At 41.6% G+C, this 21,635-nt stretch overlaps 1 protein-coding gene across 7 annotated transcripts in view; it reads left to right on the forward strand.

Annotated features, from left to right (window-relative positions):
• The first annotated feature begins 8,858 nt into the window (after nucleotides 1-8,858).
• Nucleotides 8,859-21,635, forward strand: part of PAPOLA (poly(A) polymerase alpha) — a 52,938-nt gene continuing 40,161 nt past the window's right edge. For 5 of the 7 annotated variants that reach the window (XM_065906304.1, XM_065906307.1, XM_065906309.1 and 2 more), the window contains exon 1: nucleotides 8,860-9,087. In XM_065906304.1, coding sequence (XP_065762376.1) covers nucleotides 9,080-9,087 — 8 coding nt within the window. In that variant the 5' untranslated portion in view covers nucleotides 8,860-9,079. Of the gene's footprint in view, nucleotides 9,088-21,635 lie in introns of all 7 variants that reach the window. The other 2 variants (XM_065906305.1, XM_065906306.1) reach the window with 2 other exon arrangements.

Here is a 21,635-nt window from a genome sequence, read left to right on the forward strand (position 1 = left end):
GACTATTTTTTGGGGCTCCAAAATCACTGCAGATGGTGACTGCAGCCATGAAATTAAAAGAAGCTTACTCCTTGGCGTTATGACCAACCTAGACAGCATATTAAAAAGCAGAGACATTACTTTGCCAACAAAGATCCGTCTAGTCAAGGCTACCGCTTTTCCAGTAGTCATGTACGGATGTGAGAGTTGGACTATAAAGAAAGCTGAGTACCAAAGAATTGATGCTTTTGAACTGTGGTGTTGGAGAAGACTCTTGAGAGTCCCTTGGACTGCAAGAAGATCCAACCAGTTCATCCTAAAGGAAATCAGTTCTGAGTATTCATTGGAAGGACACCAATACTTTGGCTACCTGATGCAAAGAGACTGACTCATTTGAAAAGACCCTGATGCTGGGAAAGACTGAAGGTGGGAGGAGAAGGGGATGACACAGGATGAGATGGTTGGATGGCATCACCAATCCAATGGATGTGTTTGAGTAAACTCTGGGGGCTGGTGTTGGACAGGGAGGCCTGGCGTGCTGCAGTTCATGGAGTCTCAAAGAGTCAGACACGACTGAGAAACTGAACTGAACTGAAAGAGGAAACATAATCCCTGGCCTTTATTTTTTATAACTTATTATTTGTCTTTGACTGTGCTGGTCTTCTTCGCTGCGAGGGCTTTCTCTAACTATGGTGAGCAGGGCCTACTCTCTTGTCGAGGTACACAGGGGACTCACTGTGGTGGCTTCACTCACTAAGGAGCACCGGCTCTAGAGCTCAGGCCTAGGTAGGTGTGGCACCCGGGTTTAGCTGCTCTTCAACATGTAGAATCTTCCCAAACCAGGGATAGAACTTGTGTACCCTGCATGGGCAGGCTGATTCTTATCCACTTGGAAGTCCTTATCCAGGCAAGTCCTAAAATCATTGGTCTTTATGATCATTACTTTTTCATGCCTTCAGGATGGCTACATTTTGTGACTTTTTCATGCCTTAGGATGGCTTCTGAGTTCACAGAGAAAACCCAAGCAATCAGAAGTGGGCTTTCTCCACCCTCCTATTAGAAACTCACCTCTGCCTTCCCTTCTGCAGAGAAGTGTCTGTGCTCCCACCTAAGATTAACCTGTGCCCCGAATCCCATCTCTTCTCACATAAGCTGATTCTGCTCCTGTAACTGTCCCTTCTCTCTCACATATTGATTTTTCCCTCTCCTCCGGGTTTTTACTCTTCCCTTCAAACTTTTTGTGCTAACTCCCACACGTCAAAATAAGACAAAAACTCAATTCAGAAACTAGGAATAAAGCTATCATATGAGCCAGCAGTTCCACTACTGGGCATATACCCTAATACTCAATAAAAGGTAATTAAAAAAGACACACGCACCCCAGTGTTCACTGCAGCACTATTTACACTAGCTAGGACATGGAAGTAACCCAGGTATCCATCAACAGATGAATGAAGAAGTTGTGGTACATATATACAATGGAATGTTACTTAGCCATAAAAAGGAATGCATTTGAGTCAGTTCTGGTGAAATGGATGAACCTAGAACCTATTATACAGTGTGAAGTAAGTGTGGAAAACAAACATTGTATGTTAATGCATATATATGGAATCTAGAAAAATAGTATTGATGAACCTGTTTGCAGGGCAGGAGTAGAGATGCAGTTGTAGAGAATGGACTTGTGGGCGCAGCAAAGGAGAGGGTGGGATGAGCTGAGTAGCACTGAAACATACACATTGCTATATGTCAAACAGATATAGCCAGTAGCAATTTGCTGTATGTTTCAGGGAGCTCAACCCAGTGCTTTGCAACAACCCAGAGGGGTGGGATGGGGTGAGCGGTGGGAGGGAGGCACAAGGAGGGGGGAGCCCATGTATACTTATGGCTGATTCACACTATTGTGTGGCTGAAACCAACACAACATTGTAAAGCAATTATCCTTGCATTAAAAAAAAAAAAATCAATTCCAATTAAAAAAAAAAAAAAAAAACCCTTGCTGGCGCATGGACCCAGTCCTCCAGTCCCAGTCCCGGTTAGAGCCAGGTCACCACGGATGTCCACATTCTCAAACCTGTGGGTGCTTAGGCCTCATCTTACTCAGCCTCTCCCATCATGTCAAATTTTGTCAGTTCCCCCTTGAAAAGCTCGCCCCAGACGTGAATGCTGAACAGTCCCCTCGGGCTCAAGCAAGGCCCATCCGGCTCCTGATGGCTCTTTCTTGCCCTTGCCTGCCGCTCCCAGTTTTCCATGACAGGTATTGGCAACTCCATCCTTCCAGCCACTCAGGCCCTAAGCTGTGAGGCATCCTTGGCTCTTTTCTTATTCCCTTACCCCACATTCAGTTCATCGGTGCATCATACTGAAACCATCGGGTGGCATTTCAGGGGCTCTGAAGAGCTGCAGTACCATAGTCCTTTATGTCTCAGCGCAGAAAGAACTCGGCGAAAGGCAGAGTGATGGCTAAGAAGTGGTCTGTTGGAATAGGACGCATGTGAGGCTTACAAGCAGGCAGGCGAGAGATTGCTGCACCCCAGCAATCTCTACAGTGGGCTACACTTTTCTAATCAACAGAAAAGTGGGAAGAGGAAGAAAATTTTTTCTTTTTTTTTTGACAGTTGGCCAAAAAAAAAAAAAAAAAAGCTAGTTATAGATCAGAACTACAAGGGCTGAAGATTTTCAACTTTGAGACACTGGTTATAAATTATCTTTAGAGATTAAAGAGAGCACTGCCAGCGTGATCAAGGAACTGTCGTCATTCTCGAGTAGACGTAATGCTTCCATCATTCGTTCCTCCTGGTCAATTACAAGTTGGCACTTACTAAGAGCATTCTCAAGACTGAACAACAAAGGCATTTCCCATCTGCCTCTACGGAGGCTGAACCCCACACTGCTATAGCTGTTGATCTTTAACAACCCCTGAGGGAGTTCAGGGTGGAGTGAGGCATTTGGTGCTCCAGGGAATCTGGTGGGACAGGTCTTTAGATAGTTGGATGTTTTTCGGAACAGATTTTATGATCTCCATCTCCTCATATCTACAGAAGCACTAAATCCCTTCATGGGGACATCAGATCCTCATGACTAACAAAAAAACCTTGTGTAAATTCAGTGCTTCATGGCATTAAACTCCCCCTTTACCAAATTCTTATATATTGGTCTTGCCCCACTGCGTCTTTTTTGAGCAGTCTCTCAGAGCTATCTGAGATGTTGCCTCCTGGGCTGCACTCCTGATTTTGTCCCAAATAAAACTCAACTCTCAAGTTGTACATCTTTTTTAGTCAACATCCTCCAGGATGGGCAGGGAAGGTTTTTTGTTGTTGTTGTTCCTACATGGTCAAGCTAGGTCTACAAGTTATTGTTTTCATGTATGCAGAGAGCATATCTTAGGGATCATTAAATTACTGAGCTCAATGGGGACGATGTGGGGCTCCTGCCACCACTGTCTTCTTGTTCCGGGGAATGGCTCATGCTTCTGCAGCCTGGTTTTGTTGCTAAGCAAGCCTGTTTGGCTTTGGGGTTAAGCACACCTGCTTTCTTTCTTTTTTGACAGGGCTGGGTCTCTCTTGCTGTGAGGGCTTTTCTCTAGTTGCAGCAGGGAGGGGCTGCTCTGCAGTTGTGGCCCGAGGGTGTCCTATAGCAGTGGCTTCTCCTGCTGTGGACCACAGGCTCTAGGGACACGGATTTCAGCAGTTGCAGCATGCGGCCTCAGTAGCTGCGCTGCACAAGCTTTAGCTGCCCCGCGACATGGGGAGTCTTCCCGAAGCAGGGATTGAATCCACGTCCCCTGCACTGGCAGGCGAATTCTTGTCCACTATACCACCAGGGATTAGGGTGATGGCAGAGGAGTTGGGGAGAAGAGTCTGGATGTCAGGTGGATTTGAGAGGAGGAACCAGTAGGGCTTGAGGATGGATTGGGTATGGGCAGTGAGGAAAAGGAAGGAATCAAGGACACTGAGTTGTTTTGAGCCCAAAGGATGACTGAGCTATTGAGAGAGAGGCAGAGACTACAGGAAGCACAGGTTCGGGCCAGTTCTAATTAAAGTGCTACTGCAATTCTGAGGCAGGAAGCGGGCAGGGCAAAACTTTTAAAAGAATGACCTATGACATAGCCCACAACATAAACTGATTAGAATCAACAATGTCCAAGACTTCCCTAGGGGCTCAGATCAAAGCGTTTGCCTACAATGTGGGAGACCTGGGTTCGATCCCTGGGTAGGGAAGATCCCCTGGAGAAGGAAATGTCAACCCACTCTAGCACTCTTGCTTGGAGAATCCCATGGGCGGAGGAGCCTGGTAGGCTACAGTTCACAGGGTCGCAAAGAGTCGGACACGACTGAGCGACTTCACTTCAGGTCTGAGAGGGCAGAAGAGTAGACTTCCACTTGAGTTTGAGCCTCAGTATGTATGTGTTCACTGTAACACATCACCATGCTAAATGACATACCCTAGGTGCCATGGCTTTCCAAGGACAACCCAAAAGGTCAAAAAGTGGGCTGTGGCCCAGTTCCTGAAAATCCTCACCCCTTCCCCCCAGTAGCCAGAGTACTCCTCCTACTCATTAGCCTATGAAGTTACCCACCCCTACAAAAACTGACAACCCCCTTACTCTCCTGCCACTCGTGTCTCTTGACATGGCCCACACTCTATCTATGGCCTGGATAGACCTGTTTTCACTTTACTGTGGCTTACTCTTGAACTCTTTCCTGCTCGAAGCCAAGAACCCATGCTTGGCAGCCGAGGGACTCAGATAAGACCTGTGATGTGACCATCCTCTCTCTTTCCTGCAAGTCCTTCCTTTTATGCAAATGACAGAAGACACATTCTTCAAAACATCAACATCTAAAAGGGGAGTGAGAATTTAATGAAAAGCTAACTCAGGAGTACAGCAATATTAGATAGACATGTTTGTTATTATTTTGACTTTAGTGACTCATAAATCTGCCTTTTGATGGAAATTTCAAAAAGTATACACCAGTAGTAGCCAAATGAGTCATTATGGTTTATTATTTGGATTAAAAAATCTCTGTACCACATAGTGTCTCCAATGATCACCTCCTAAGTAACAGAAACACAAACTAGGTCGTCTTCAATAGGTGAAGAAGTTCAAAAATATTTCCTGTCCATGGGACTTACCTGATGGTCCAATGGCTGAGACCCCTACTCTTTGCAACTCTACAGACTGTAGCTTGCAAGGCCTCGCTGTCCACGGGATTCTCCAGGCAAGCATACTGGAGTGGGTTGCCATTTTCTTCTCCAGGGGAATCTTCCTAATCCAGGGATCAAACCCATATCTCTTAAGTCTCCTGCATCGGCAGGCTAGTTCTTTACCACTAGGACCGCCAATTAAATAAATAAATATTGTAAAAAATCCCTCTGCATCTTTTTATTTGCATGCACTATGTACCTAAGAGGACCAGTCTGGGAATCTTCCCACCAGGACACTGTGTGGAAAATGCAATCTGAATGATACTTAAGATACAGGTAGAAAAACATCTCCCCTCTTTCTTAGCAGCTGGTAGAAAGCAGGCTGTGGGGCATGCTGCCGCCATAAGGCAGTGTCGGCAGCAGCTGGAAGTAGTGGGCTGGAGCTCCAAGGACATGCAAGGCAAGGCTAACAATATACAGATACCGTCTTAACCAAAACACTGATAATTGGCTTTATCTCCCTCTCCACTTTCCATGGCTCAAACTACATCCTTAACTGACTTAACTGACGATTTATGACCACCTAGTTCATTACTCACTTGTGAAATATGAGTCGGATTAGATTGTAGTGACTCGGTGAGGCAAAGCCTTCCAGAACTGAATCAGGATTCCAAGATACCATCAGTTGCTTTCAGAGTTTATAATCTCTGTCTCCAGCCCTTACATCTCAATTCCTGGAGTGTTTTCAATAGCCTCAGACTTTTCTGAAGGTCCCAAAGGCACTTCAAAATCAACCCATATCAAACCATTCTCACAATCTCACCTCCTAGCTCAGTTATTCTTGTTTCCTGTTTCATTCATTCTGTCCCCTTCCTAGAACCTTCGTAATCATCTTTGTCTTCTCCCTGCTCTCCTACCTCTAAACCAGGATTAACCACAATGCCTAAATCTCTCTCAAGCTGGATTAATTGGAAAAGACCCCCGATGCTGGGAAAGACTGGGGGCAAAAGGTGGCACAGGGTGAGATGGTTAGACGTCATCTCTCGCTTAACGGAAATGACTTTGAACAAACTGGGAAACAGTGAGGAACAGCGGAGCCTGCTGTGCTGCAGCCCATAGGGTCACAAAGGGTTGGAAATGACCTGGCAACTGAACAACAATCTCATTTTATAACTTCCAAAGGCTTCCCCATTCACAAAAAGATCCAAATCTTTCAGAAAGGCTACAGGTCTCAGATCAAAGATTGTGTCACCTACAAATTGGCCCTTGCCAACTGCCTCTGCAGGACTGAACCCTTTGCTGCTGCAGTTCTTCACCCCCAACAGGGTCTGAAGGGAATTCAGGGTGGAGAATGAGGCATTTTGTGCTCCAGGGAAAGTGGTGGAACAGGTCTGTACAGAGTTATTTTCAGGAACTGATTTCATGATCCCAATCCTTGCATCTCCTCATATCTAGAAAAGTACTAAATCCCTTCATGGTGACATCAGCTCCTCCTGACTAACAGAAAACCTTTTATAAGATTAAGTGCTTGATTGTGTAAACTCCAAAATCACATGTACTGACCTTCCCGCATTACCTCTTTGGAACAGTTTCTCCAAATTATCTGAGGTGCTGTCTCCTGGGCTGCAGTCCTCATTTGGCCCCAAATAAAACTTAACTCTCATGGTGTGCACCTTTTTCAAGTCAACAGCTGGCTCCTCTGAAAAGCTGTTTGACCACAGTATCTAAAGTTGAACTGTCCCATACTTCTATCATCTGATTTATTCTTATTCTTGGTTCTTATTATGAACTATAATTCCCTTATAAGTTCATGTGTTCATCTGCTCCTACTCACCCAGAATGTAAGGTAAGTGGGTCAATATTTGACCCATCATGAGTGCCCATTTTTATGAGCAACTTATAAACATGTTATTAATTTCACTGGAGCTTAGATTTTTCAAAAAATTTACAGACAAGTCTATTACTTGGGCCCCTAACTAAAGCCACAAGAGCTAAGGGCTAACAAGTAGAACTGGAATAAAACACAAGTCTGTCTCCAGACCACTGGTATTTGGTACAATTGAGGGCCACATATATAATTTATATTTTTGTAGCAGTCACAGGTTTTAAAAAGATGTTCATTTGGCTGCATTGGAGCTTAGTTGCACAAGCAGGCTCTTTAGTTGTCACTTGCCTCATGCAAACTCTTTAGTTGAGGCATGTGGGGTCTAGTTCCCTGACCAGGGGTGGAACCCAGGCCCTCTTGCATTGTGAGCAGTCTTAGCCACTGGACCACCGGGAAAGTTCCTAGTAGTCACATTTAAAAAAGTAAAAAGAAACAGTTGGAATTTTCATATTTTTAATGCACTGTATTTAAATCAAGATATAAACAACTGTCAGTGAGGTATTTCACATGCTTCTGTTCATAGTAGTATCTCTGACATCACATGTGATTTGTACTTCCATCACATCTTAAACGGACTAGCCTCATTTCACATGTTCGCAAGCCTCCTGTGACAAACAGTTACCCTACTGGACAATGTGGGTTTCAGACCCTTATGGTTTTCCAGTCCCACTAAACGTTTGGTGGAAAAAAGGGAAATCTTTGGTTCGACTTCCTGAGAATTTACAAGGGCATATTAACATGTTTAAAGAATTTAGAACCTTAATTTTCCCTATTTGACTGCTCTTTAGAACTTTAATTTCCTCTATTTGACTGCTCCCCCGCCCTCCATTAAGCTCTGTGTGACCCTCTGGAATGCGTTCTAAATTCGAAGGAAGGAGAATCAGAGTTTAGTCAGTCTGGGGCATTCTTTCTTAAACTTTGGCTGGAGGTTCGGAGTGAACGCTTAGAGACAAAATGGGTTGGAAAAAACACAGCCTTGGGGAAACCGGAGGCGAAAAGGCCTTTGCTAACATTCCAAGGGTTACGGCCACCTACGTTTCTACTGAGTGACAGCTCTATTAGTGAGTTCCAGGGCCCTAATTGTCAAGAAAAAAAAAAAAAGAGAGAGAGAAAAATGAGCTCGCGTTCCCGAACCCGCGGTCATCAGTCCTAGCCTTCAAATTTCTATTCACTCAACAGTTATTTCTCGAGTGCCTGCGTACACATTAGTGGGCAGAACAACTCCAAGGCCGCACGCTGAGTTAAACTGAGTCTAGCGAGTCCCAGCTGGGCCGCTGTCTGTTGCTGGCTGTGCAAAGCACCCCTTTTGCATTATCGCATTCAACAGGCGCCAGCCCCCCGGGAAGCAGGCAGACACTCACTCTCCAGAAAAGTAAGGAGAGGCTGAGTGACTTGTTACAATTCAGTGACACCGTGCCGAGTGGCTCGGGGCGGGTGGTGGGCCCGCGCGAGCGTCTCGGGCCCCTCCAAGGCCCTCCACCGACCAGTCCGAGGAGCAGCGCGACCTCGGGCGGCGAGACCTGCGCGACCTCACAATGCACCGGAAGCGACGCCCCTCTCCGGGCCCTGCCACGCGCAGTCCGGGCCGCATCGGCGACGAGACCGGCTCGATAAAAGGAGACACCCGCCCCCTCCGCTGCTCAGCGAAAGAACCCTTCACTTTTCTCACCCGGCCCCGCACCTAGACTGCAGCCGCGGAAGGTGGACTGGATCCGGGCGGAAGTCGCTGGGACGCAAGCCGGAAGTTGCCGGGGCGCCAGCGGGCTATTGAACTACCCTTCCCGTGAGGCTTCGCGGCGCCGAGCGGCTGCTTCGCGCAGGCGCGCGCCCGGCGTGCGTGACGACGTCACCGGTTCTAGAACGTTGCTGTGGTAGCGCTCGGGCGCCATGTTAGGACGAAGGGGAAGGAGGAGAAGCGCTTAAAGCGGCGGGAGCGGGTGCGGGAGTGGGGTAGGACCCAGGGCTAAGGCAGGCCCCCGCCCCCCTCCCTCCCGCCTCAGTGGATCATGCCCAGGGCGGCAGCGGCGGCGGTTGCGGGGGGGAAGTGACTGGGCGGTGCCGGCGCAGGAGACGATGCCGTTGTAAGTGATTTGTATTCTGTTTTCTCTGGCATGCCGACGGGGCCTTGGGGGGCGTCGGGCGAGGGGGAGGGGTCGCAGGAGCCGGGCCCTCGCCCCGCGGGGGAGGCCGGCAGGACTGGGGCTCTTCCTGTTTCCTCTCTCCCGCTCGCCGCCTCACTTCCCCCTTGTGCTCCGTTCCCGCTTCTCCCCCACCCCACCTTTCTTAGCTTTGGCGGCTGTCGGGCCGGGGGCCTTCCCCTTCCGGAAAGGGCCGGAGGAACCTCTTAGCTCGACTTCTCGCGCCTGGTCCAATAATAGAAAGGAGGCGAGAAAAACAAACAGAAAACAACAACCCGGTGGCCAGCGGCCGGGGCGGAAGGCCTTGCTCCTCGCGGGGTCTGCACTCGGGGTTCGGGCTTGGCCCCCCGCCCCCACCCCGGCGCCTGGCGGGCTTATTCCGCTGCTTCTGTTCCCGGCCTACGTCTCCTCACCGTTTCCAAGTTGGCCCACGTCGTCCGCCAGTGTTAACCCACTTCCACGTCCTAGCTTGCATGAACACGAGTCAGAAAAAAACCAAAATCCAGTTTTGAGCGTCGAGCCCCGTTGTTTGAAACCCCTATCCCCTCCACCCGCGCCCCAATCCCCTTCAGTCTTTTCAGTCCCCAGAAAAGGGGCGTTTTGCCGGGCGCCCCCATCGAAAGGCGTTGCGTTACGTATTGCTTTCCCGGTTTTGTTTTGATAGGGTCGCCGGAGTTCTTCCTGCTTCCGTCTCTCTCCATCTGCAGTATTAACTTTTTTTGTTTTTCTGATGGTAGACTTTTTCTTACTGTAGTTCGTCTTCGGCATTTAATCCCACTAGGCTTACATCTTTTACTTTCTTTCCCTTGTAGAGTTTTGGTTTTTTTTTTTTTTTTTTAAGTTTTCTTTTTGAAAGAATGGGATGTAATTTGAGAACTCATTGTTGTTGGAAAGATTACAGCCTTTTTTTCCTGCGTATATACACAGCAGTGCAGAGGCCTAAATAGTGAGGCTGCATTTCTTCCATTTTTGAAGATTCAAGGGTAAGAAACGAAGGGCTGAGGAGTTCTCTTCGTTATAGCCCCCAAGCAAGTAATTGACCCTTGAAGTTTTGTTTCAACGCAGAAGAGGAATTTTGGGGTTTCTGACACCTACTGTAGCGCCTCAGGTGTTTTTTTGCTTTTTTTGTTTAAGTCAAATCAACTTCTGCAAATATATGTGATTATAGTTTTACAGTTTTATTTATGTACGTATACGTGTGTGTCTGTCTTTACAGGTGAGGCTGTAACTTTGAAACAGGCATTAAACACACCTGTCGTACTTACACGATATTTTAGAAAAGAATTTCATGCTCCTTCTCACCCACTCGAGTCATTTTGTTAAGAGGCCTATCAGCATATTTCCGTAATGAGAATATTTGTTAGTTTTAATTAAATATGTAGACCTAAAGTCTTGTAATCTGTAAGGTCCCTGTTAATTGATTCTTCCTTTTATGGAACGATAAAAAGGGTTACTAGGAGAACCGAGTCTTAGCAGGATTTTTGTGGCATTTTTCAATTCAACAGCTATTAAAGTCAACCTTAATGTTTGCAGTAATGCTATATGATTCTGTTAGCTCACATTTTACTGCTGTTTTTGAAAAAGGACTTGTCTTTCTGATAATCCATCATGTCAGTATTAAACATTGATCAGTAATACGAAATGTATTAAAGTGGTTTAATGAGGAAATAATTTATGTCTTTTAGAAATTGACAGTTCTTTTATACCTACTTTTTCCCAACATTGGGGAAGGGAAGTATACATTTCTTTTAAAGACCTAAGTGCTTCAGATTCTTTGAAAGTTAGTTCAGATGTTTAAAATGGGAGATACAGTGAAGGCAGCAGATTGCCACACATAGATATTGCCTTTCTAGTGTGTTTCTTGAAATGTGGACAGATATTCATTAGCTGTCCCTCTTTTATTTTTAACCCTAAGTGTACTGTAGACCTTTTCAAATAAACTGGAAAGGCCAAAGACAGCCAAGTTAAATAGGCTCCCTGCCCCCCATTAATTTGCTTTCTTTGTTTTTCATGTTCTGGTGTCATTAATTTTATTTCTGTTTTGAATTGTGATTTTCAAACTGTATTGTGTTTGACTTCCAGTTACATGTTCAGTATGGCTGTTAAAATTGTATGGGGGGTGGGGTTAAGGTATAGACCATAGATGAGTTGTCAGAATGGATGGAATTAAAACAGATTATTGAAGTTAGGCCATTAGAAAATCATTAGAAAACATTGTGAACAAGTCTCCCATATATTGTCCCAAAGCGTATCTAATTGCACGTATAATTTTGAAAAGCTGACGTGGTTTAAGAGCCGTGGTGATGAAGTTTCCAAGATTTTTGATAGTCTTCAGATCCATTAATACAGGATTTCTCATCTTGGTACTATTGCTATTTTAGGCCGATAATTCTGTCATGTGTATTTTAAGGTGTTTAGCAACATCCCTGACCTCTAGATTTTAGGATTCTCACTCCCCGTATTCTGGTAATGACAACCAAAAATGTGTCCAAATATTGCCAGGTGTACCCTGGGGGCCAAAATATTGATGAGAGCCACTGCATTAGTATAAAGTATAATACCTGTATGGGAACTATATTCCAATTTCTGCCTTATTCTGTGCTGGTCAGATCTTTTTTTTTTTTCCAGCTCACTTCTGGCTATCACTGGTAATGAAAAGACTTCAAGGAGAATAAACAATATCAATGATTTAACACTCATGCCACATTTGTAGGACATTATCGGAAGAGATATTTAGCAAGAGTTGGTGGGAGACAATAGCTTTTCTTCCAAATACTTGGGGTTGTCACAAAAGGAGGATTGGAGTAGTTTCATGTAGCGATAAGAGGTAGAACTGGGACCTTTTGGTGGATAGTAATATTGTGTAGCAGTGGTTTTCAGAGTGTGTCCTGTAGAAGTCTGGACATTGGGGTCTTTTATCCTTAGAGAGTACATAAAATCCAAACTATTCACAGTGTTGAGATGTTGTCTTTTTTAGTCTGTTGATATTTGCACCAGTGGGATAAAAGTAATGGTGGATAATGATGCTTGTGCTTTAGGAAGAATCAAGGCAGAGGTGCCGTATACTTCTAGTTGTCTTTATGTTATTTCACTACACATATGCACACAGACACACAGTTTGAAAAAAAAAGTCCTTGATGAAACAGTAAAAGTGTTAATTTTACTAAGACTCTTGCCCCTTGAGGTTGTCTTTTAAATATGTTGTGATAAAATGGAAAGTACACATAAAACTGCTAAAAAGAAGGATGGTGGTTTTGTGAAGAGCTCACCTGGTTGATTTGTGAGCTAAGCTAGTGCTTTTCTCATGGAGTTCTGTTTTTACCTGAAAGAACAAGTAATGAACCATGATGTTCATACTTGACGACTTAGCATTTACTTGAAAAAGGAGTCTGTCTTTGAGGAAAACAACTGACAGTGTTTGTAGTCAGAGATAAAATTTGAGCTTTCAAGCAAAACTTAAAATTATGTAATGCTTGTTTCTGCCATTGTGAACTTATCAGCCTCCCAATAATTAAAATATTTCTGATTTGATTGATGGTGATATTAATGAACACTTTATTTTATTTTAATGAACACTTTAAAAATACTGTGTTTTTTAAAATGTGTCAACATTTGGAAGGCAGGTGTAAGTGCAGGATGGACCAATGGATTTTAATACAAGAATGCAAAGGGTTTTTTGCTGTGGTTTCTGCTTTCATATTGTAACTAGGCTTTAAGAAATTACCACTTGGGGCATTTTGGTCAAGTATTAAAGAAGAATATCCACAATTATTTGAAAAGACTGTTAAAATACTCTTCCTTTCCAGTTACAATGGTGTTATTTCCAGGTTTTCTTCCTGTGCATCTACTAAAACAATTTATCACGATTGCATGCAGAAGCAGATATGAGAATCCAGCTGTTTTTGATTAAACCAGAATTAAAGAGATTTGCAAAAATGTAGAATAGTGCTGTACTCACTAAATCTTTTGTTTTAGAAAACAATTATTTTTTAAAAAATCATTTTTGTTGGCATATGATAGATTTCTTGTTACTTAAATGAATTAGCATTTAAAGAAATTTCCGTTGTAATCTCTAATGCAGTAAACAGTGACAGACATAATCCACATAAACCTGAGCTTATTTGAGTCTGCATGAGTTGTAAGAGTCCTGAAAACCCCAGAGTTTGAGAGCTCTGATGGACAGTGACAGCTGACAACTGTCCCAGGATGCTGTTTGCAGTGGTGGTGTCAGTGCGGCATCTCTGGTGGGTTTTGAACTGTCTGGAGGAATGGACACACCTGATATAAAGACATTTTTTGTTGTCAATGAAAAGCAGTGTATTAGATAACCTTTAAGAAGGGTAACATCTGAGAGATTTTGATTATCAGATTTTAAGATTTAGAGGTTTTGTAATGAGCTGCTTGCTGCTTAATGATGCTGGTTATGGTTTTGAAATGTGATTGTCGTTGTTCAGTCACTCAGTTGTGTCAACTCTTTATGACCCCATGGACTGTAGCCTGTCAGGCTCCTCTGTTCATGGGATTTCCGAGGCAAGAATAATGGAGTGGGTAGCAATTCCCTTCTCCAGAGATCTTCTTGTCCCAGGAATCAAGCCTGCGTCTCCTGCATTGCAGGTGGATTCTTTACCGCTGAGCCATGGGAAAGCCATTGTGATATTTTGCTGTAAACATGTTTTCAGTTCATGCTTTTTTGATGAAGTTGGGAGGGAAAGTTTTTGATCTGGGTAAATTTATAAGCCTGTTCACTTCCTACCCTCTGACCGCCCCCCACCACCTCCCCCTTTTAAACCTTCTAGCTTGAAAATATCTTTTAAAATGTTTTGATTCGTCAGAATATTACATTTCTTGGCAGCTGAACTACTTAAAGTTAACATTACAATTAAATTTCACTTTCATTTGCATGTAGACAAGTTTATAAAAGCTCACTTGAGGCAAAATGAGGCCAGTTGGAGTCCCAGCTATTTTTCACTTTTGGTTGGTGGAGGAGGCTTGTCTTTTATTTGGTATTTTCATCGTCCTGATTCTTCAGCAGCTTTTAAATGACTGTATAGTCTCAGTTTCTGACTCATGAAACAGCCCCATTGCAGGAGATAATAGTTCTTGAATGAACGAATGTGACAGTCGCTCAGTTGTGTCTGACTCTTTGCAACTATGCCGTCCGTGGAACTCTCCAAGCCAGAATATTGGAGCGGGTAGCTGTTCCCTTCTCTAGGGGATCTTCCCAGTTCAGGGATCGAACCTAGGTCTCCCGCATTGCAGGCAGATTCTTAACCAGCTGAGCCACAAGGGAAGCCCGCTAAGTTGTAGATTGGAGCCAAATCTGAGTCTGGGTTCCATGTTTCATTTTCAACCTAGTACTATAGTATCTCCTGTGTACCTGTTTGGTGTTTCCTCAACTCAGTTGGCATCTGTTGATGTGTCTTTTTTTGTTGTTGTTGATGTGTCTTAAGTTAATTTTCAAGATCAGGTTCTTGAAAAATACTTGTTTAATCTTTGGATTGCAGGTCTGCAAAATTTTATAGCATTCTGATTTGAAAACTTAAGGATTTTGGGAAGAAGAAAATGTAGAAGTATAAAATAGATAAATCTTTACTCCTTTTCTGTTACAGAATTGTCTCTCAAATTTCTATTCTCTCTATATTTCAGAAACCAGCTTCTTGTATTTTACAGTCTTTGTAGTTTTTAAGTTTTTCTTTAAGAATAGTGTTCCTGTCACTTTGGTTATTAGGAGCATCTAAATTGCATATCCTGGAGTTAATGTGTATATTACTATGATAGAATACGTTGTTGAATATTTTTTTCTGATACACTTTAAAATTTTTTTAGATTCTCTAGTTACATTTCCCTCATTTTCAGTTTATGCTTGACAAATGCTGATGCAGGAATGCTGGGATTTGGCCGTTTCTGTTGTTTTTACTTCTTTTGCCTTTTAGACGGCAAAAGGACAGTTAGAAGTGCCCTTAGGAAAGAAGGGAAAATACCTGGCCTTTGTTACATTTGAGTAATAAGTGCTTTTCTCTGTATAATCAACCGTTTATTTCCGAAGTTTGACCTTGGGATTCATCATAATTTGTTCCCCCTGAGGGTGAACTATTGCTTCATCCATAGGTGCTCTGCTGCTTACTAAATATTGGCTGGATGAGCCACCTGGACTACATATTTTAAGATTGTAGTTAGGCTCTAACTATATTTAGTATCTCTTACACAGGCTGAAGGTGATATATTATAGCCATTTAGAATAATGTCTTAGCAAATACTGTAAGCTTGACTCTTAAGCTACTAGTAAAATTTAAATATATTTTAAACTTCTTGTGAAAGAGTAGATTGTATTGTTAGAATTAATATTTAGTGCACTTTCAGATATTTTGGAGAGATCCCATATTCTTATTTTGTTCAGTGTCCTTTTATCCTGATTGAGTGGACACATTATGTTTAGGGTTTAGGGCTTTAAACAGCAAATTATATAATTTATACCTAAAGGTTATATATAAAGATATATAATGTGTTATTGTGATTTATCTGATTCCTTTCAAGGAAGGTAAGTTAAGCTTTCAGTTTTAACTTCAGACTAAAACTAACAAGAAATGAGTGTTTTTTGTTGACTAGTATCTACATTTTGAGGCAATTGGCCCTGTTGATAAGATGGGTCTCCAGTTCCAAATGTCCCATATGAGGAGGCAGGGATTCATCAGTAGCTTGAGCTTTGTTTAAATTGAGGTGAAAGTCGTTAAATATTAACCATTTCTGAAAACACCATTGGTGATTTGTTGTCCTTTCCATTAGTGTGTTATCTTCTGAGACTGCTTTTTTCCTGTTCTCCAGTTGTTCAGAGTGCACACCTCCTTGTCCTTTTCCTTTGGCATAGCCTTGATTCTTTCTTTCTGTATTATTTATTATAAGCTTTTACTTTGCACCCATCTGTTTAAAGATCTGAATCCCTGACCAAATTTGAGATTGTCACTGAGGATAGACTGTCTTTGTATTCCTGATTTTAGTTTTGTCTCTCATACATATTTGGGATCCTAATTCAGTAAATTGCAGCCTAGTAATATAGCTTTCTGGAAAAAATAAATGAGGAAAAGTGCTTTTAGGAAAGTTGGATTAATGAAGTTTGATAGATAACCTTGGATGCTTTACCAGTGCTTTAAAGCTGTAAATCATGATTTGTGTTTAATTTTCTAATCATAGAGCATTACAATGAAGAGGCCATCTTAAAGTTTTTTATTTCAGTTCTTTAAAATAACTGTTTGATTAGGATAAACTACAGAGCCAATAATCAAAATGCTAATTATTTAAATTGAGCAGTTATTTGGTGTCTCTTGCTGTTGGGGAATGATTTTGGGGTGGGGAGGTTGGTTTTAGCCTCTTTACCATCACAAACTTAATGGTGAATAGTAGAATTAGATTTTCAACTTCTGTATGATTTCATCAACTTAAAAAATGCTTTAACAAATCAAAACAAAATGTTATAAGATGAAATTATTCCACCAGTCAGTTCTGCTTGGTATGTTTTTATGCATGTATAGATGTAATAGACATAGGTGGTTCAAATGGTAAAGAATCTGCCTTCAATGCGGGAGACCCAGGTTAGATCCCTGGGTGGGGAAGATCCCCTAGAGAAGGGCATGGCAACCCATTCCAGTATTCTTGCCTAGCAGGCTGCAGTCCATGGGGTTGCAGAGTCAGACACAGCTGAGTGACTGAACAACAAGATGGCTGAAATACACAAATGATTTTTGAAGATACAAGACTGTATGTTGTGAACGATGTCTGGAGGCTTAACGGTTATAGTCAGATGCCTGAGGTCATACCCTGACCCAGCGAATTTAGATCAACCTTTCCTCTCTTTAGGTTCTTCATCTGTAAAATGGAGACAGGTAATAGAGTCATTCGAACAGTTGGGAGTCATGTAAAGTGCTTGCCATACTATCTGGAATATCCTGAGGTTTCAATAAATATTATTATCATACTTAAACTCAGCAACACCTGACATAGTGAGCATCTTTCCATGCTCCTGCCTCATTCTTTTATATAGCATAGATTTAAATTGTAAGAATGTACCATAATTCGTCAGTCCTGTATCATATTAATGGATATTTAGGTGGTTTCCAGTTCGTAGTGCACTGTAAACTGTTCCAGCGAACAACTTTGGGTATCTTTTGTATTATTACTCTGAGAAATGTCACATTCCAGAATCTGTGGGGGTTAAGAGAGGTTTTTATTTACAAATACCAAGCACGGTCCCTCTATAAAGGATAATGCTGGAATAGGCACTGCCCATTTCAAGATCATTGTTGCTTTGCAGGATTTGGGGCCCATATTTGGCCTGTCTCTCTCTAATCCATTGTATTCCCACCCATGAGCAGTAGAAATTTGTGCTTTACTGTACACATTTTATGTATTAAAAATGTATTGTAAATTGAAGAGTGTATGTTTTCCAGTTTCAGGGCCTTCAGTCTGAGTCCTTGTGTCCCAGTGAATTTGTGTAAGATAGATTGCTAGAGGTGAAATTGCTAGACATAGCTTTTAAAAAAAATTTGGTGACTCCGGATTGCTTTTAAAAATTATATGCCAAGTTCACCTCCTTTGTGATGGATAAGAGTGCTGATTTTCTTATACCATTGCTAACATTAGATGTTTATAATAAGTCTTTCATTTTACCAGATATACATCAGCCCTCTCCAGTCTGACAGAAAGAAATGATTGTCTTAATGTGCTTCCTTGATTTGCAGTGAAACTTTTTAAAAAGTTGACATAAGAACATACTAAGGATACAGGTTTCCCTCGCTATCCAAAAGAGAGGGGTCCTTTGAAACCTTTTGTAAACCAAAATGGCATAAAATGAAGCAGCAGCTACCTTACATGCATCTTGCTAACAGATGCACAGAATAAATTGAGATAAAGCATAGTGGCTCACAGACACAGTTTAAAGTTAACAGCAGTTTGATAGTGAACATACATATTTCCTTGGGAAAGAAGGTTGGTAGTAGTGCCATTCTTGCCACTCAGGGTGCAAGCTACCTCTGAAACAGCTTGCAGAACAAACGAACAGTTTTTGCTTTTTGCCTTTTTTTGTAAAAGTGAAAATCCTCCTCGGATTTCATTCAGTTAGTGAAAACAAATACTAATGTAGTTTTTCATTGGAGTGTTCCTTACTTTCCTCCTTTACTTGAAGTGGTCATCAGTATACCATATCCATGACCATCATCCTTTGACTGTTTGAAAGTATGGCTACATAACTGGTTTACAAATCATAGGAACTTACAGCATTTGAGTTAGCTTTATAGTTACTGCAGCAGAGTGGTTTTTAATGTTTCACAGTGCAAGTGTTGTTTAAACTGGATGCCTAAACTTTTGAAACAAGTCTCTAGCCAAAATAAGCAGCCTACATTCATATTCCAGTTTCACAAAAATGTTGCCATTTCTAAGTACCCTGATTAGATTTAGATCCTTGACAGCCTAGCATGGGGAAGGGACAGATCTTTGTGTTTGGAAACTGGTCTTCTGTGACATAAGTGAGTTACAGTATTTAAATTTTTACTTTGCCATTCAAAGGAAGGAAGAGCTTTAATGACCCCATAAAGGTACAACTTAATAAGAGTGACACAGCTAATGGCAGAGGTGAGACCAGAGCAGCGTGACTAGTAGAAGTGAAATCAGGCCTGCTTTCTCTTATCAGGGGCTTTTGGGTTGAGAACAGATTTTGTGGACCGAGTTTTGAATGCCTTTACACCAGAAGTCATGTGGTTTTTACCCTGATTTAGGAGGGTAATGGTTGGTAGCAGTGTGGATGGCAGACTGGCATAGCCAGGGAATAGAAGGAGTGGAACCAGGATGCCAAGAGTCAGAACAGATATTGGAATGGAGTTGTTATATAAAATGTTGTTGAAGTTTAAAAAACAAGAAAAAAATAAAGATGGGCATGTGTTGTGTGCAAAATGTAAATTATTTTAAATATTATAAAGAAAATGCCCTATGTTATGAGAGAACTCTGAAAATATTTAGTATTGTGCTCTCTTCCTCCCTCCTGACCCGCCAAAAAGTAGAGTTGGGGGAGGAGTGTTTGGCTGCCCTTTGTTGTTTTGTGCACGTGTGCTCACTCAGTCCTGTCCAGCTCCTCATGACCCCATGGGCTAGCCCACCAGGCTCCTCTCCCTTGGGCCTTTCTAAGCAAGAATAAGGGAGTGGGTTCCTTTTCCTCCTCCAGGGGATCTTCCCCATCTAGGATCGAACTCCCCTTCTTCATTGGCAGGCAGATTCTTTACCACTGAACCACTGGGAGAGCCCTTTGTAATTTTGAAGGGTAGGGCACAATTTATCTCTTGCTGTGCTCTAGAAAGGATTAAGATTTAAAAGGGCTTTAGTCACATTTTGAAAACTGCCAAGTTGTTTACACTAAAGGTGGATGAAGAGGATGGATCAGGGCAGAGGTATAATAATTTCTAGTACCCTAGAAATTAGGGTACTAAAATAGTTCTTACAGAAGTACAGTGATTTTTGGATTTTTGTAGAGGACTTGCTGGATAGCCATCAGTTTTGCTCTAAGAATTCAGGCAGTAGCCTAAAAGTAGACACGAATATGTTCATGAGATGAAAGTGAACCAGTTATTCAGGAAAAGCACAAGCTTTCTTTATATTTAAATGGAAAACCAAAAAGAAATTTTAATGGATCACAAATACTATGGCTCTGTATCTAGTTTTTTTCCTTATTGTTTTATATAATTGTAGAAGTTATTTTTTTTTTAATAGTTAAGTCTGAAGAAAACTGCATATTGGTAAAGATGTCTCTAAAAAGTGATGGACTGCGGACAGGTGGCTTCTGTGTTCAAAAATTTGAGGAAGAGCTTTGCATTCTTGGGATTGATAGCTAGCTTTCTGGTGTATGGTTCCAGGAGAAATTCTGTAAGGGAGAACTTTTCAAATTACCCAACATTAGAATGTGTATATTATTTTTGTTAGAAATAGGACAGCAGCAAAAAAGGTGCTTAAATGTTTGTCCCTCTTCTTAATTTCTAATATTAAAATTAAATGTAAAAATTTGACTTCTTCCATTCAATCATAGCTAATGTTTCTACATGTCAGACGTTCAGAGAATCTGGCATCCTAGCATTCCGAGTCTAACTACTTGGGCTAAGCTTAAGCCATTTTTATTGGAGGCATAGGTGTCATGTACCTTTCACAACATGCATTTATTTCTTTCCTTTCATTTGGTTGTGATTTATTTTTATTTCTTTCATACGTGATCTTGAATTAGTATATATTCTATATATAACTTGTATTAAATATGTATACGTATAGAGATAAGTGATATATATGTTCTTTTTTGAATTATGTGAGTTGAGTAAATCTGGTTTTATCTTCTATGCTGTGACTGCATTTTTAATAAACATTTACAGCTGGGGTATGATTTATTTCCCCATGAGACTGTTAATATGGAAACTAATGTAGATATCAACATTTTTCCCCCCCAATTAAAGTAAGCAAACTTGGTGTGAATTTAGGAGTCTGAGCCTATATCCAGTATTTTTGGCAATATAGTTGAAATAGACAGTGGACTTTCCTAGCATTGTTTTTTGTGTGACAGTGAAGAACCTGAATATTTGAGAAAGAAAAAAATGAGTCTGCAAGAAAGCGTAGTGCTACAGAGAATGAGCACCCATATTTTGGTGATATTCAAACTCAACTGGTAATGAATTTAGCCTCTTCAGAAAGGAAGAGAATGCAGATGAACTATTACTTGCTCAAAAAAAAAAATCAGTAGAGGTTTAAGTTAGGAAAACATGAATTCAGTTTATACTTGACTTAAAAGCTCTCATTGCTTGCTTGAACCAAATCTGGCTAGAATGAACTTTCTTTACTGGCTCTACTTACATTAAAATCCTTTATAAAAAGTATAATCCTGAGGTGGTCATGAAGGGCTGTAGTTTACTTGGAAAAACTCATATGAAGCAATGAACAATGCATGAGAATTTAATTACGCTAAGATATGTGGTAAGTGTATTTTTTTACACTTAATATGTAATTTATCTGGAATCTATTAGAGCATGGTGGGAAGAAACGATTGGGCAGTTTTGAGGGCTACCTTTTTTATGTCAGTTTTATGGAATATGAGGATAGCTATTTGTTGATTGACAAAAATATGTATTAACCAAGATATTATGAATGTTTTTACAGTTACATTAACTCCTGTATTTTAATCATGTGAGATATTTAGTCTTTTGACAGTGCTTGATGCTCATGTGGAGCCCCAGCTCTGTGAATTGACATCATAGTCTTGTATAGCAGTGGAGTTTATATTAAAGTTACTAGGAGGAAGTGATCTGACGTAAATTAATTGCTATAAGAGGTAAATCTGATTCATACTTATTTATTCTGCAAATGTTACTGTAAGGTCTGGATTAAAATTGAGACAGCGCATAAGTTGTTCAGGAAGCGTAACTAAATGCTGTGCAGTCTGCTGCCTCATTGGGGAACCCTGGGCTGCCTGGCAT

This window comes from Muntiacus reevesi, chromosome 15, assembly GCF_963930625.1.
Source record: "Muntiacus reevesi chromosome 15, mMunRee1.1, whole genome shotgun sequence".
Taxonomy (NCBI): domain Eukaryota; kingdom Metazoa; phylum Chordata; class Mammalia; order Artiodactyla; family Cervidae; genus Muntiacus; species Muntiacus reevesi.